The 18197-nt window shown below is 45.2% G+C and overlaps 1 protein-coding gene across 1 annotated transcript in view; it reads left to right on the top strand.

The window, feature by feature from the left end:
* The window catches only part of LOC147702167 (polycystin-1-like), a 599895-nt gene that overhangs the window by 427711 nt on the left and 153987 nt on the right, over nucleotides 1–18197 (top strand). The window contains exons 33-34 of the mRNA XM_086930810.1: nucleotides 4600–4664; nucleotides 5280–5488. Coding sequence (XP_086786936.1) covers nucleotides 4600–4664; nucleotides 5280–5488 — 274 coding nt within the window. The remainder of the gene's footprint in view (nucleotides 1–4599; nucleotides 4665–5279; nucleotides 5489–18197) is intronic.

Below are 18197 nucleotides of genomic sequence, written 5' to 3'. Positions count from 1 at the left end.
ATACACCTGACTTAACTGGCAAGAGTTCTGCTTGAAAATGTTGTAGTGCATTGGAATGGCAAAGGGTCATAGTCTGAAATGGAGTGTGTTTTATAATGTGGATGCAGGTGGACACAATAAGCCAAAACACTTCAGGTGTGTGATGCTAGCATCCACCCTACAGCCACAGGAATAGTCCAATGTTGACTACATCCTGCGCCGGATTAACTCCATTGGCAATCCGCCGCTAGGACATCGCCAGCACAACTGTAATATCTAAATAGGCTTGCTGCAATCCCGCCACCCTGAGGGCGACTGAGTAATTTTAGCCAGCAGAGAAATCTGCCCCGTTGACAGCAGTGAACTGTTTATACCACAGAAAACACTCTGTTGACGCGGATGGCAATTCACCCAGGACACTCCTAAATACGGCAAGCTGGATTCCATCAACTTAGCAGAGTACTTGTAAACACCACCATGGAGGGACGATGAGAGTCCCATCAAGATCTAAATCAGGTCCTATGTTAAAATCTACAACTGAGAATTTTGAAAACAGATTAGAGCACAACACATAGAGTTGGAGGAAATACTAAGCTGCCCCCCAGGACTCAATAAACATTAAAGGAAATGTGCCATCAGAATTCATGTTAAGGAAAAGGGGCACACAAGGGCCTGCACTCACAGCTCATTAGAAATGATATACTAACCCTATTGACCGTAGACCACTAGAAAATCAAATAAGATTGCAGTCTGTGATGGAAAAGATTGGAATGTCACACCACAGACTATAGAGATGTGCTGCAATTACATATTAGTTCCTAGTGGCAGGCTGTATCCTTTGCAACTGCAAATTATCAATATAATACAAATAAATCAAATATTGGACTGGATGCAGAAGGATACAGCGTGCCATTAGGGGTGGGTATGAGCCAGAGAATTGCCAACTTATAGATAGGCTTTGCTCGGAAGATATGACAGCCACCAATGGCCACCAGTTCCAAAACATGAAATAACTTCTCCAATACATAGCAGATATTGGCAGAAAGAGAGAACAGGAGCAAGTGCAAGAGGAGAAGGCAATCTCAAATTTAGATATTAGCTGTGCAATTATATGTGGTATGCACAGTTTACCTAAAAATGAATGCCAGTGTGCTACTTAAACATTACACTTATTACACTTATTTGATTTTAGCGTTCGGGCTGAATGGCAATACTACCTTTTCAGTATGGTGTTTGCTAGCAGGTTAGTCCTTGGGCCAAACGTGGGTCCGATACTAGAAAGGATAAAGTTCCTGAGACTGAGTGCCTACTGATGCTCTGCAACAGCATTCTCATACTATAAAATGCATCTAGATATGTGATCCAGCCAAAGGACAAAAACAATCTTTTAAGTTGCATCAGATGGGTCATCAGTACAACAATGCGCTAGGATACTTTTTGAGACAATACAAGGTCAGAGCCAAAAGAACTCAAGCTACATACCATTAAACAGTAACAGAGTGGATTTTCCATCTGATCAGACAAGACCTTGTGAAGACGAAGATGATTGTGTTTTTTCCATCAAATGAGGGAGGAATAACCTTAAATCAGTGGGCACATGCAACACTCTGTAAGTACTAATGAACTAAGTTTAAACAGTTGCTGCTTAACCATTCGCCAAAGGGAGACAGAACCAACAAGGGTTCGATATTTTCTAGCCGAAGACACTATAGAAGAGCTTCTGCAACCTGAACTGGGTGAAGGAGTGTTCTCTGTTTACGTTCTGATTCCAAAAAAGTCACACTGAGGCTGATCCTAGATTTGAGTTTACTGAACGAAAAATAAAAAATAAACATGTTAAGATGATGACACTTTAGGAGGTCATCACCCTACAAGAAGCCATCAATATGACCCCATTGCATTTAAAGGATGCATACTTCCACATTCTTATACATATAGTGTATCACCAATACCCAATGTTTGCGGACAATGGCAAACGTTACTTGTTTAAGGTGCTTATTTTTCTCAAAAGGCAGCTTCATTAATGTTTATCAAATGCTTAGCAGATGTAGCAGTACATTTGCATCATCACTGTTTTCATATTAATCATTACCCTGATTATTGCTTAATTAAGCAGCAGATAACTCAGAAATCCAAACCTACAAAATCAATATTAAGAAATCAGACTTGTTACCATTTCCGATTAAACACATCTTTGGAGGCACTCTCAGTTCAGTAGAGAGAACTGGTGTTTCAGAAATTGATTTCTCTTTACCAGACGGCACAAACTCTGATAGTAAGGAAAGTGATAGAGTGGGTGAGAATGGAGGCATCATGTATTTACAAACTTCAAAAATGTACAAATGTACCCCTACAATAGTGATTGGCAGGCCAGTGGTCTGAAGCGAACGGGCCAAGGAGGGTCTAGAATTGTTGTCACACAGAATACCCCACAAATGCCTGTGGTGGAGCAGCACAGTTTGTTCCTGGGAAGACCATAAGCAGACTCTCAGCCTCAGGTGATCCTAATGTCATTGAAGGCAGTGTGGAGGCAGACATGCCATACTTCACTAGCTGGACCAAGTGGACAGAGAAGGATGTCCCACAGCACATCCGTTTACTAAAGCTTACAGAAGTGACTTTAAAACCCAAAGCTTTCCAGAAGGTAGTATATAATAAAGTAATGTTAATGTACAACAGAACAACAATATATTGCATTCAGAAATAGAGAAAAACAAGATGGGCCCGATTCACAAAGGTAAATTGAGACGAATGTTTAACTTTATGACTTTCAGTATTGACAAAAGGCATTTACGAGTAGTAAAATTAGACTTTTGTCTCAGTTTAACTTAAGTTTGCACTCAGTTAGACTTAAGACCAAAACTTAAACTGAGACAAAAGTCTAACTTTACTACTCGTAAATGCCCTTTGTGAGTAACGAAAGTCATAAAGTTAGACTTTCATCTCAGTTTACCTTTGTGCCTCGGCCCCGCTATATTCAGTTGTCCATGAAGGCATAAAAATTTGACATTAAGAACTCAGATATAACACAGTTATATTCACCTATTGGCAGAAACCTGACCAGGGATAGCGATTTGGCAGACCTATTGAGTAGAAATCATGAGCAAGCACACAAATGGTATCAAGACGAGTGTTCTCAACCAATTTTTTTTTACATAGAAGGGACCCCACAAATAGATCTGTAAACAACAAAAAACAAGAGAAAATACCAACCTCATGTTATTAGGAATCTACATCACCAATAAGTAGGGTCTGGACATGGTTAGACTGGTCAGCGTCATATGCATGTGCATTTCCCTATCTACATCTTCTTACATGTTTCATATGGAAGATGTGCCATGCCATGCTCCTATGGCAAGGGTTTTCATGGCTAAAACCTGGGTCAATCAGCTATGGTTATGGTTTTGTCTTCTGACTTAATAAACACTACACACATTTTGCTGCACAACACAAAATCTCTTACATTAAAAAATACAGTTGTAAACTTAGCATCTGGGATCTTAGAATTTGGTCATTTGCAGTTCTAGAAGTGTTCAATACTGAAACTAACCTACTATGGACTTACTTACTTATGCCTACTACCCCTCCTGGAGTAAAGGCCATCAACCAGAACTCTCCAGCCATAGCTGTCCTGCCCTACTCTGGATCAAAGTGGAAATGTTCTACTAGTTACTGTCTCTCCATGTAAGTTGATGCCCAGCAGGCTTGTGTACAAGAACTGATTACATATGTGTTAATGTTACAAATGTCAGGCTTCATTTACATGTTAGTATGAATTCATTTATCAGGTATCATACCATGTCTACAGAACATTCATCCATGTTTAGGATACCTGTTACAATGGCCTTTTGGAAGCTTGTATGAGAAATATTCCACCAAGAATGCTTCCAACGCCAACCTGGGATTTAAATATTGTACTTTCTAAGCTTAAAGTGCCACCCTTTGAACCAAACCTGCCCAGCATGTTACAAGAATTACCCACTATGCAACCACGGGTTCTGCAGTTTCAGGTCTGAGACAAGTTAACAGGGCTACTCATGTGGGTGGCACAACCAGTGCTGCAGGCCCCCTTGCAACATTTGATTTATAGGCCCTGGGCACACATAGTGCACTTTACCAGGGACTTACCAGTAAATCAAATATGCCAATCATGGATAACCAATTTACACAGGGAGCATATGCACTTTGGCTCTGATCAGCAGTGGCAAAGTGCCCGGAGTATCTAAACCAGCAAACAGAAACCCAGCACCCGGTCAGAAATACAGGAGGTAGAGCCAAAAAGGCAGGGAAATCCACACCAAGAATGCCAGGTCCAAGACTCCTTTTTCAGATAGGCTTGAACATTTCTATGTTTCATTGTGTGATCCTGGTTTTTGATATTCATCTTGTTGACTCGTGTACAAGAACTTCTTTATTGCGTGTGTTTTTGAAGCTCTTCTTTCATTAATTGTTGTGTGTTTTGGTTCTGGTGGTTGTTGCTGTCATGGATCTGTGGGTTATTAAAGCCTGGGTTCTCTGAATATAAATTACACATCAAGTCTCCTGACTTGATGTGTAATTTATATTCTCATACTCTTTGGGTACTGTTTACCAAATCACATTTTGAACATTCCTTTTCAGGAGTCTTTTCTCAGCAGGAAACGCATCTGCAGCCCTGACAACACCATCAATCTGGACAATGAAAGGTAATCATAGTCTGAAGGAGGACAACGTGAATGCTAGAATGGTGGGCACACATACCTATGGGGTGTATGTACACTCTAACAGATGCATTAGACTGATACTCAAATTAACCAATCACAAAATAGGCTTTGTTTAAAAAATGAGCACAGATTACTTACTATTGCCTAAAAACATCCTACAGCCATGCCTGAGATTCTCTAGAGAAAATATTACCCATTAGGTCTGTTAATTATGAATCTATTGGTCTTTTGGATTGCTAATTGAAGTTTATTGGCAGGTACAGGCAGAGGTTTTGTTGTGGGCCACAGTAGCAGAATGGCATGAAGTATTGCATGTTAGAAATGGGGTGAGCTGCAGGAGTCTGATAGTGTGGAGACTGGTTTGTTTGATCTGCTAAAGATTAGGACTTAATTCTTTCAGATACTATTTTCACTGAGCCATAAAATCATATAATGTATTTACCGTAATATCTAAGCTCCCCAAGTTATCCTTGTTGCTTTCAATTCCCACCTAAAGAGGAAGTGTTGGCACGTATGATCTGGTAGTAGCTGCCAACATTGCTCGACCTTGTACAAAGTTGTCATTCTTTCATTTTCTTGACACGTGCATCTCTACAGCTACGTGAAGCAATGGCCCTCCTGCGACAGCATGTTCGACATCCCCGATCTCCTGAACTCTGACCCCCTCCTGACTCGAAGCCGGATCCTGAAGAGGAAAAAGGCCTTGTTGACATTGGGGATCGAGTGTCCATCCAGCTCCGACGATGACCCCATGTCCTTCTCTGACAGCAGCAGGAAGTCGAGCTACGATCATCTCTCTCTGTCAGGTAAAGGATTGCTCTGGGGTTCGGGATGTTGAGTATTGGCAGAGGATTACAACACTCTTCCCTCTAATAAATTCCACGGTACGTAATTGAAAAAGGAAGATGAAGTTGTGCAGCTCGAGAAACAGTGTTCGGGAAAGTCATGATCAGGAAAGTGAATGCAGAAAGAAAGGTGTTTCAGAGTGAGAATGCATCAGCCAAGTTTAGGACCACATAGAGCACAAGAGAACCCTGAGAACCGGATCATGATGATATAAACGTGAGTTGGAATTATGGGGTAAAGAGATGGATGGCAGCATGGTGTTGGTGTTACATTTGTATATCCGCTTCCTTTCATATTATGTATCATTTGTTATTTTTCATGGGTCAGTGAACATGCTTTCAGCCCCTGAGATCAAGAACTGGGTCTGTGTTTTGTGATCCTGGGTGAAAGAATTATGTTAAGGATTTGAAGTTGCTTTCTGATCGATGCTGGGTGTAAGAACTGTATCACACCGAGAAGTGAATTTACTTTGGGATCCTGGCTGAAGATGACGAAGGAAGATGTGTACGTGCTACGGGATCTCAGCAACGGAAATGGTCCTACAATGCAAGTGAACATGCGTTCAGATTCTGTGAGCATCAATGGATTTTTCAGTGACAAAGACATTAATGTGTATCAGGATCAGGAAGAGAAGGCAGTCTGGTGTTCACAGTAGGAGGAGCAATTTAGCCCTTCATTTTGATGTGTTTTGCCGAGGATATCTGACTACATTTTTATAACTACAATATTTACTGGTAATGAAAATAAATTGTCATACAACTTAAGCTGAACGTCTTGTAGGGACTTCAAGTTATATACTGTGTCTAAACCTAGTCCCCTTAATTTTTTTTAAAAATGTTAGTGGGCTAAATGTCCATGAGTACTGCAAGGGTACACATAAGACTACGAAGAGCACAGCTATAAATAGTCAAAGACAGGACATTTTTAAATTTGTATTTAATAACCATAAGCATTGCACATATACAAGCAATATCCAAAACAAACTTAAATAAACGATCCTGTATGATGGTAAAATGGGAGGAAAACCAAAAAATAAGGAAAAAGCTAGTGGTATAAATCTGAACTTTATTGGTATCACATGCTTATTTCTGTAAATGATTCAAAATCACACATAGGGCCAATTACAATGACGGTCGGAAAGGCTCCGATTGGGATTCGGGTTGGCCAAATTTGATTCTGAACCCATCTTTCCGACTGATTCGGGAAGCTTTCCAACCGACCGACTGAGATTGTCGGAAAGCGTTCATACTTTTCGACTCAGTTCCAAATGGCATTCGGAGGAACCGTATCATTTGGAGCGGACTCATACAGGTCTATGGACCATGTTACCGACCAACGTATTACGATGTCGGATTCAGACAGCCTTCCCGAATCGGTTGTTACAATACAGATCGGCTGTCGGAATCTGAATTTGGGGACCAGTAGCAAACCCATCTTCACCTGGAGCCTTCCGAATGGGGCCTGTGGGAGCAGCCTAGGGTCCCCCTTTTCAACCATGCACAGTGTGGCAGGCACCAAGTGGTGCCCGCCACAGAGTGCATCATTTTCCAAACCACCAATTTCTTCAATGGGAGCCTGTGTATTCGGTCGGAACACAGGCTCCCATTGAAGTCCGACCGAAAGGCATTCGGAACCATTGTAATCAGTCTGTCAGTCTGACTCCCTAAATCTGATTCGGTCGGAAACCATTCTGAAACCAATTCGGCTGGAATGCTTTCCGACCGACATCATATTTGGCCCCATAGTCTGTACTAGAGATCTAGGTAGTAATGGGAGATTGAAACAGGATCAAGGTTACTGTAGAGTGATGGCATCACACATAGACACAGCTTGTCAGAATCTCCCTAGTTATAAGGTGTTGCCCATGAATAATAGAATGTTCGAGGCATGTGTGCTGTAGATACACATGCTTTGCACACTCCTGCCATCTAGTGTTAGTGAATGTTTGCAAGTTGTTTTTCTTCGAAGAAGTCTTTCGTAGTCACGATGTAAGGTGACTCCTCCTTTCGTTGATAGTGCGCATGGGCATTGACTCCATTGTTAGATTGTTTTCTTGGGTTCGGACATGTATTGGTGCACTCCATTTCAAAACCATTCTTCGAGATCCCCTCGGTGCACAACCCGCTCTACCCTTGACGATATTGTTCTGTAGTAGGGGATGTCTGTGTATAGTCATAATCTAGTGAATAGTCCCGCCCATGTGCGGGGACCCCGGAGCAATCAAACATAATCTCTTAAACTGTCTTCTTTGCAGTCCTGCATAGACACTTAAGAGAAAATCAAGACAAATAATGCAGCCTAACACTTACAAGGCTGCAATGGCCACCACTTCATCTAAACAGTGAAAAGGATAGCCAACAATGTCAAATTTTTTACACATTTTACCAATTTTTCCTCATAGAGAAAAACTCCCCTTCACCAAAATCCTTGAAATGATAGATAGGAAGGGTTGGACGGACAAGCCCCCATAGGCTGCCATTATGTGTCTGGAAAAGGGATACCGTGCCTTTAAGGAACTTTCCAGAGACCCTTGATATCCCAGCATGCACAGCCAAGCCCTTTTACTTTCAGTTCTTTTTCCGGCTCCTGCTAGCTAGGACCCTGGAGCATTAGCTCTTCTTTTTTTGAGTTTTTTAATTCACTTTTAGTGATTATTTCTGGATTTTTACAGCTTCACTCAACGTCTTTGGCCTTTATCTACATTCTGCTGTGTTTTTTGGGCAGAATTTTCTGCAGTCTCCTTTTCTTTTATGCTAGTTGTAGCTCACATGTGACTGTGACTGCAGTTGAAATAAAGACCAAAGCTGAAGCTCACAGAGTTTGTATTTTGTGCTTGCCTGTGTTTTGACACCTGTCTTCACTATCTATTCTTTTCCAGGAGGCTTCGGCTCCCAGGTTTGGAGCAGGGAAGTTTGAAGGCATTTTCTTCGGCCTCTGGGTAAGGAGAGGGTAGGTCCTCTACCGAGTCCCATGCTGTGACCTCTGGGGAACGCGTCTGATAAATGACGCGGTTCCGGTCAGCGTCGAGGACTACGACGTCGAGAGCAGAATACTCTCCGTCAACCCAGGACTCCGGTCGACACGACGTTATAGGTCGACGTCTAGGAGTGGACCTGGAGGACCACGATGTTCTGGTGGTGATCGACGTCGACGTGAGGATCAATGTCGAGGTGTGCTCGACGTCATGGTATGCTCGACGTCGAAGTGCAGTGATGCTCGATGTCGAGGAGCAGTAATGCTTGACGTCGAAGTGCAGTGATGCTCGACGTCGAGGAGCAGTAATGCTCGACGTCAAGGGGGCAGTAATGCTCGACGTCGAGGAGCTGTAGGGCTCGACATCGAGAAGCTGTAATGCTCGACGTCGAGGAGCTGTAATGCTAGACGTCGAGGAGCTGTAAGGCTTGGCTGTGATGCTTGGCTTCGAAGAGCAGTGATGCTCGGCGCCTCAGTACAGTGCTGCTCGACGTCGAAGTGAAGTCGACGTCGCAGTGAAAGAGTGTTTGACGCCGTCGGGACGTTTTGACGTCGTGGTGGTCAATGTCGTAGAGAAATATCTTAGTGATGATGACGTTGTAGTGATGTCGACGTCAGGGGTTACCGCCGCAGGGTCATTACTGGCGCTTCACGCCGGGGTCCTGTTCCAGGCCTCGCTCCGCAGTGAGCCTCTCATTGTCGGCGGGGACTTGGTGTTCCCGGCAACGTCGACTCTTGACGCCGAGCAGTGGATCAGCGTCAAGGAACCCTTCTGAGGGGGAGTCTGAGGCTACTTACCACTCGTAAGCGAGGGGAGTTGGTCCCTTTGCTTAGTTTTGAGTATTCGCATACCTACTCACCGTCTAGGTCGCCTACTGCTCTGCTCCCACTGGTGATACCACCGGGGATGCTTAGAAATTCTCTCCAGCCCCTCTACCACCCACCGCCACAGGGGCCTTTGGCCCCTCAGTCTCCGACCCCCACCCCCGTGGAACCTTGATGACCTAGAACGAGATCTCAGGGCATTGGTTGCATAGGTTCCTCTGTCTTCCATTAGGTTCACCGTTATGGAAGGTCTCAGTTCAGGCATGCCAGGGATGCATCTTCAATGAGTGCTGGGAGGTGCTCTCCTACTCTTACATATTTCCCTCCTAGCGGGCTGTTCACTGGTTGGCGGTACTTCACTTTCGTCCACTGCCACCTGCCAGGAGGTTCTGGCTTCGAACCTACTCCTGACTTTGTCACAGGGGTGGCGGCATGCAAACAGCATGCTGGGGGCCGCTCTTGCTGGGCCGTTGTGATAGATTCCTGTATGTGTGGGTTTCTTCACCAATTTGCGGATCTCCTGCCGAGAGACAGGAGGGACGCCTTACAAGAGATGGTCTAAAGGGCCTGATGGTTTCAGATCTACTCATCGGCACTGGAGCGGATATTTCTCTTCTGGCGACCCCCAGGTATTGCCATGGTTTTCGCTCTACAGGGACATACTTGTATTCGTCTGCCATCTTTGCAGCCTGCGGCACAGCAGTGTGCTTCTAATCTCCCGTTCTTTGGGGCAAGTCCAGATGGCCAAGTGGTCTAAGGCGATGCCCTCTGGTCACAGACTCCTCGGGAGTCGTGGGTTCAAATCCCACTTCTGGACAACCCTTTGGATTCCATACGGGTAGCGAGTAGTCCGCATGAGGTCTGAATTGGAGACGGTTGAAGGCTGTAGGTTTGGGGAGGCATGGAGAATGGCTTAAGGCCTTCCACCCTTTCTAGCGGCGTTTTTCCTCTCAGAATTTGTCTGTGGTCCTTGGCCGCCATTGTATGATTCACAAGTATATTGTGCGCAGTGAGAGCTCGATGCTCCTCGGCGAACTAAGGCTCGGCCAGGTCTAGGCCCTGAGGGGTTACTTCTCCCTCGTCCATTACTCGCTCCGGTGGGGGGAAGCATACACACTTACCGGGCAGAGTGGAGAACAAGTGGGTGCAGAATGTTGTTTACGAGGGATACAGTCTTCATTTTGTAAGCCCTCCTCCAGCAATTCCACCGGTTCGCTCGCAGTTCCAGCTGCGCGACCTTCAAGCGGAGGCTGTTACCCTGTTAAGGAAAAGGGCGATAGAAGACGCCCATCTGTCTCAAAGGGGAAAGAATCTTTCTTCACGGTTCTTTCCGTGTGAAAGAAGGACAAGAACGAGTTCAGGCCCATTCTGGGTTTGTGACAAGCGAACAAATGGATTCGCAGGGAGAAGTTTCGCACGTTTTCTTTGTGCCAGATTTATCCTAAGCTGCACAGAGAAGACTGGCTTTGCGCTATAGATCTGCAGGATGCGTACTTCCAAGTGCCCATTGCACTGACACACCAGAAGTTCCTGCGTTTTCTAGTTGGCGCCAATCACTAGCAGTACTCTGTACTACCGTTTGGACTGGAGTCTGACCCCAGGACTTTTTTACAATGCACAGTGGTGGCTGTGCATCTGAGAAAGTACAAGGTGTTTCTCTACGACTGGTTGATCAACGCCTCCACCTTCCAGGAAGCGCAATTGCGCTTCAACAGGGCGGTTGTTCTGCTGAACTAGCTGGGGTTGCGCATACACATGTCCAAGTCTGTTCCGACTCCTGTCCAGTGCCTACAGTACTTGGGAGCATCCATCGATGCTCTTTCAGGAAGCTTGCCTCCTTAGGAGGAGCGGCGCTTATCGATCCATCGGAAGGCTCAGACTTTCATGGCTGTTCCTTCTACGACAGTGAGGACGATGTCTTCTCTACTGGGGTCGATGGCCCCTTGCATCTTCCTCACGCCACACGCACGCCTCCACAGGAGGCCGTGCAGGAATGTCTGGAGTATCAGTGGGACCGGAAGCGGGGGAGCTGGAACGGTAGGATCCCCTGTCCCTTCACGCTCCACAGTCCCTGAAATGGTGGTGCTCCGCAGAGAATCTCCTCCAGTGGGTTCCGTTCCACAAGGACATTCCCATTCAGACTATCGTCACGGATGCGTCTCTCCACGGCTGGGGAGCGCACTCAGACCATCTACAGGGAACGTGGTCCCCGGCGGAATCCACGTATCGCATCTATTTCCTGGACCTTAGCGCTGTCCACTTGGCACTGAAGGCCTTTCATCCGTCCTTCCAGACCACCTCCTTGCTTGTACAGATGGACAATACGACCACAAGGTATTACCTGAACCAGCAGGGGGGCTCGAGATTGTGCACAAGGTCACAGGCGATCTGGCACTGACTGCTAGCCAGAGGACTGACGATAACGGCTCCCCATCTGCCAGGTGGGCAGAATGCTCAGGCGGACGCACTCAGCACCGAGGCTTCGCCTCCAGGTCTTACCAACAGGGGAATCTGGGGAGCGCGTTATGGATCAGCTGGTTGAACAGCTTTCTGTACGCCTTTCCACCCATTTCCCTGGTTTCGGCGGTACTCATCAAGCTGTCTCAGTCCAGAGCATGGATGATCCTCATTGTTCCGGAGTGGTCCCGGCAGTGGTGATTCACGGACCTGCTTCACAGGTCTCCCCTACCCCACCTGCAGATGCTGTGTCGGCCGGACCTTCTTGCGAAGTTCAGGGGGCAGATGGTGCACCCCAACCTCTCATAGTTGGGTTTGGCGGAGTGGCTCCTGAGATATTGCAATTTGGACACCTGGCTCTGCCTGATGATTGCATGGATATCCTCGAGGAGGCTAAGCGACCTTCCATTAGGACTTCCTATGCCTTTAAGTGGAAGAGGTTCTGCATCTGGTGTACGTCTGGAAACTATGTTCCGACACCTGCAAGGAAGTTGTCATGCTTCCATACCTTTGCATTTTGCTCAATATGGACTTAATCTTCATTCTATTAAGGTCTACCTCGCAGTGGTAACTGCGTATAGGAGATGCTTTTCACAGACATCATTCTGAAAGGTTCCTGTGATTAAAGTTTTTTTGCAAGGATTGAAGAAAGTGTTTCCTCCTGTTCGGCGTCCTTTCGCCTTTGGAGGAGCTGAATGTGGTGCTGTCCAGGTTTATGAGGGAACCTTTTGAACCTTTGCATAAGGCTTCACTATAGCACTTATCATGGAAGGCGGCTTTCCTCGTGGCCATTACATCAGCCCGCAGGGAGGGGTGAAATTCAGGCATTGTGTTGCCTAAAACCGTATACTGTATTTTGTGCTGCTAAGGTTGTGATGCGTACTCACACTTGGTTCCTTCCTAAGGTGTTTTCTGATTCCCATGTCTATCAGACTATAACTTTACCTACGTTTTTTCCAAAATCTTTCCACTCCAGTGGAAAGGTTTCTTCATTCCCTGAATGTCAGAAGGGTGTTGAAATTCTGCTTGGATAAGACCAAGGTCATTTGTAGGTCAGACCAATTGTTTATCAATTATGGGTCGGTCAGGACTGGTCTTGCCACTTCAAAACAGTCCATCTTGGGTGGATTGTGTCCTGTATCCAGTTATGTTACTGAAACGCTAACAAAAGCGTATAGGCTCATCCCACCAGGGGCAAAGCGGCTACGACGGCTTTGCTACGTAATGTTCCCATTGCAGTTATATGTAGGGCTGCCACATGGAAGTCGGTCCATACCTGAGCTAAACACTACTGTCTGGACTCTGATGCCAGAGCAGATGCTCAGATTGGGCAGGCTTCGTTAAGACATCTGTTTGCACAGTAGTGGTGTGGTCTTTTTTCTCCACCGCCGGATTAGTTGTTGCGATGGGCTTGCCATTCTATTCACTAGATTATGACTATACACAGAGATCCCCTACTACTGAAGGAGTAGTTTCTTACCTGTAACTCCAGTTCTGTAGTAGGGGTATCTCTGTTATAGTCATAAGCGCCCGCCCTCCTCCCCGGTGGGGAAATTGATAATGTACTGTACGCTACAGGCCTTGCTTTATACACCTTCAAAAAGAACTGAAAGTAAAAGGGCTTGGCTGTGCATGCTGGGATACCGCGGGGTCTCTGGAAAGTTCCTTAAAGGCACGGTATCCCTTTTCCAGACACATAATGGCAGCCTATGGGGGCTTGTCTGTCCAACCCTTCCACTCTATCATTTCAAGGATTTTGGTGAAGGGGAGTTTTTCTCTATGAGGAAAACTTGGTAAAATGTGTAAAAAATTTGACATTGTTGGCTATCCTTTTCACTGTTTAGATGAAGTGGTGGCCATTGCAGCCTTGTAAGTGTTAGGCTGCATTATTTGTCTTGATTTTCTCTTAAGTGTCTATGCAGGACTGCAAAGAAGACAGCTTAAGAGATTATTTTTGATTGCTCCGGGGTCCCCGCACATGGGCGGGACTATTCACTAGATTATGACTATAACAGAGATAACCCTACTACAGAACTGGAGTTACAGGTAAGAAACTACTCCTTATCATACATGTTTCCCTGTCTCAGTTTATCCATTTGACCAGAAAATCTCTCATCTTTGGTCAAAAACATCATGGTCGGCCTTCGGGCCTAGCCGCGTTGATCCATCCCTCTGCTGATGGAACAGGTTCTTTTTCAATTCTGTCCTCGCTGCCACTTGAAGTATCCTTGCATCGATCTACACCAGGTCTGCAACTTGTGCTTGTCACTGGAGCACAAGGAATAAAACTGCGAGTACGGTCGCCCGTTCAGGTAAAAAAAGACTCTTCAAGATCGTCAGGCTCGATGACGAGAAATGCAGCGCAAAAGCACTCAACAGACTCTGTAGTTCTTCAAAGAAGAGTCCGAACAAGAAGAGGTGGCGGCCGCAGAAAAAAAGGAGGCCTTTTTGGTTGAAGAATCTAATTCCGGCGGGACAGGGTGTCGTGATTACCAAAACCCCTGTACCCCAGAAGTTACCCTACCCTAAAACATAAGGCTTCGGCACCACCTCTGTCTTTGGGCCTTGGTCGGCACCGAGACAACGTTTCTAACACCCCGTCCCCGTGCCTAGCTCAGAAATAAGTAGTCGAGCCTTTCGGCTCGTGATCGAGCCGAGACAAATCGTCTTCGGACCCGAAACATTCTTGAAAGACAAATCTGGTTTGGAGCAAAAATCCTCCAGCTCAAAACAAAAGCTGCTTCGGAGCTGAAACCTTCCGATTCCATGGACAAGTCCAGTTTGGCGCTGAAACTTTCAGCACCAAAATAAAAAGAACATACTTTAGAGTCTCTGGAACCAATCTTAGACATTATGAAAGACATATTGGATCTAAAGCAGAAACAAATCTATATTAGACCAGACACTGGACACATATTGGCCAAAACTCCTTCCAAAAGGAAACTCAGCCCAGAAGACACTGGAGACAATATTCCCCTCAAAAAGAAAAAGAACATTGGTACAAGTCCTATCCATTTGCCGTCCCCTCCCCCAACTTCACCTTTACCAATACTGCCAGGCTCAGATCCTTTACACATAACACCACAGGAATCTCCTCACACACAGCCTGATTTCAGGAGATGGGGATGATAATGATGATGACAATGCTCCTCTGCCTACAGATCCACAGAATGACAATGTTGATCCACCCTTGGATAATGATCCAGATCTATATCGTACAAAACATTCACCTCCAGATGATAACGTATCTTACCTGGACCTAATTTCCAGGGCAGCAGTATATCATGGGGTTCCACTGCACATGGAGGCCTTAGATGATGATTTTTTTATTTGAGACATTAGTGTCTTCAAATAGAGTTCGTTAAAGTCTCCCTATGTTGAAAGGCATGATGGGACATGCAGATGACATCTCTAAAGATCCGGTTTGTGCACAAATCTTAACACCTAGGGTTGATAAAAATATAAATATCACCCTCTGATCTGGTTTTTATTAAAGGACAGCATCCCCTTTATTTCCTGGTAGTTTTTAATGCTCGTAAAATAGCAAACTCACTAACATTGGGTGATGCTCCGACCCCAGATAAAGAATCTAAGCTTATTGATGCATCTGATAAAAGTGTAGCTGCTCAAGCCGCTAATCACTGGCGCATTGCCATCACACAGGGCCTCTTAACCAGATATGACAGGGCCCACTAAGATGAAATGGAAGGTCTACTTCAGTACCTCCCAGACGAACACAAGAAAAAGGCACAAGAGCTAGCTTAAGAAGGAACGCTCATCTCTAACTATTCCATTAGATGTGCTCTTGATTCCAGCATTCTCTTACGGAGGCATGCCTGGCTTAGAATTTCCGGCTTCTAACCAAAAGTCCAACAGTCTATCTTGAACACTCCGTTTGACAAACAACATCTTTTTGGACCTCAGGTTGATGAGGCTATGGAAAAGATGAAAAAGGATACAGATGTGGCGAAATCCATTGGAGCGCTTCAAAGTCCTTCAAGCAGCGTCTTTCACCGCTCATTCTTTAGAGCAGGGTCTAAAAGTACATCCTCAGACCCTAACACTTCCTCTTACAAATCCAACATGCAACCCTCTCCTGGTAGAGGCTTCTTTAGAAAAGAGTACAGAGGAAACAATTTTAAAGATAGAGGTAGGGGCACGCCAATACAAAACTCCCCTTCCCCCAATAATCAGTGACTTGCCCACACTTCCCCCCGATCCTTTGACACCTGTCGGGTGAACGCATCAACAATTTCTCCCCATTTGGCAATCCATAACGTCAGACAAATGGGTCTTAGGCATTATCCAACAAGGTTATTGTCTGGAGCTCATCCTCCCAACATGCCACCTTGTACCCACAAACGTTCGACAGAACACTTACAGCTTCTCAAATAAGAAGTACAAGCTTGTTTGACAAAAGGAGTTATAGAACCAGTTCCAATACAGCACCAAGGCTCAGGGGCCTATTCTCTGTACTTCCTGATCCCCAAAAAGGACGGATCCTTAACACCAATTTTGGATCTATGGCCATTAAACCTGTACATACTTTAGAACATTTTCACATGGTCACGCTTCAACAGGTTCTTACACTTCTACAGCAAGGTGATTTTATGTCCACACTGGAATTAAAAGACGCACACTTTCACATTCCTGTTCTCCCAGCTCATCGCAAATACCTCAGATTTGTGATGGCAGGAAAACACTATCAATTCAAGGTACTCCCTTTTGGTCTGGCAATAGTCGCAGCACATCTCAGAAGACAACAGATTCATGTCTTCCCATACCTGGGAGACTGGCTCATCAAAGCCAGCATACACCAAAAGTGCTTATACCACTCTCAGACTACATTACATCTACTCTACCAATTGGGTTTCACAGTCAGTGCTCAAAGGTCTCACCTTCAACCTACACAAATGAAGTCTTATCTGGGAGCGACTCTAAACACTTCCACAGCTCTAGCTTCTCCCAATGCAGCCAGTATTCAAAATATTCAAACTCTACTACTACAGTTTCAAACCAATCAATACTTAACAGTCAGAGCGTTCATGCAACTGCTAGGAATGATGGCATCATGCATTGCGATAGTGCCTCATGCAAGGCTGCACATGCGTCCTCTACAGGAATGCTTGGCACGTCAGTGGAATCAGTCTTAGGGTTAATTAACTGATCTAGTGTTGTTAGACAGCTGCACCCATTGCTCTCTGCTGTGGGGGAACACACAAAACTTATCAAAAGGGTGATCCCTCATCAACTCGGTTCCACAGTTCATGTTTACAGCAGACACAGCCCTCACAGGTTGGGGACCCCTTCTTCACAACTTGACAATTCAAGGTTCATGGGACAACAAGTACAAAGCTCTGCACATCAACTATCTAGAGCTTCTAGCTGTATATTTAGCCCTGAAAGCTTTTAAGTCTCACCTCATAGGGAAAGTTGTCCTAGTCCCCACTAACAACATGACAGCAATGTACTATGTACAAAAACAAGAGGGGACACATTCTCTTCAATTGTCATGCCTCTCTCAGACAATTTGACGTTGAGAAATTCATCACAAAGTTTATCTTCTGGCAGAACACCTCCCAGCAGTGGACAATCAAATTGCTGGCCTCCTAAGCAGAAAGGCAGTAACAAATACACGAGTGAGAACTTCATCCCCATGTTCTCCTTCCATTCTTTAAAGAATGGGGATTTCCAAAAATAGGTCTGTTCACCACAGTGGACATCTCAAATGCCCAAGCTTCACCTCCAGGTTCCCACACCCTGTATCCAAATTCAATGCCCTAGGGATGAATTGGTCAGGGATATTTGCCTATGGTTTCCAGCCTCTCCCTCTCCTTCCATTTCTGCTACGGAGACTCTGGAACACATCCCTCAGACTGATTCTAGTGGCTCCCACTTGGGCCCGTCAGCCGTGGTCACAACACTCATAGAACTCTCAGGAATTCCACATCAAAAGCTGCACCTTAATTCCAGCCTTCTCACGCAGAACCATGGAGAAGTCAGACACCCAAACCCCAAGGAGCTCAATCTAGCGATTTGGCTCCTGAAGTCATAGAGTTTGGTTATCTTAACTTGCCTCCAGAATGTATGAACATTCTTAAAGAAGTAAGGAAACCTACTACCAGAGCATGTTATGCAGCTAAATGGATAAATGGAAAAGATGTGTTATATATTGTACTAATTACAATATAATTAGTTTCTTCTGCATTTACAGCGTGCTGGTAGCCTACACTTCTGTTCGAAGGCATCTTGCAGCAGTAGCTCCATATTTGTAGAACAGACAACATCCATCCTTGTTCAAGGTTCCAGTAATTAAAACCTTTATGGAGGGTCTTAAGAGAGTTATACAACTCAGGACGCCTCCAAAACTAGTTTGGAATCTAAACATTGTGATCACACTGCTCATGGGTCCAC

The sequence above is a fragment of the Lissotriton vulgaris genome, chromosome 7, assembly GCF_964263255.1.
Source record: "Lissotriton vulgaris chromosome 7, aLisVul1.2, whole genome shotgun sequence".
Lineage (NCBI taxonomy): Eukaryota > Metazoa > Chordata > Amphibia > Caudata > Salamandridae > Lissotriton > Lissotriton vulgaris.
The sequence above is the reverse complement of the archived record's forward strand: the minus strand, read 5'-3'. Positions and strand labels throughout refer to the sequence as shown.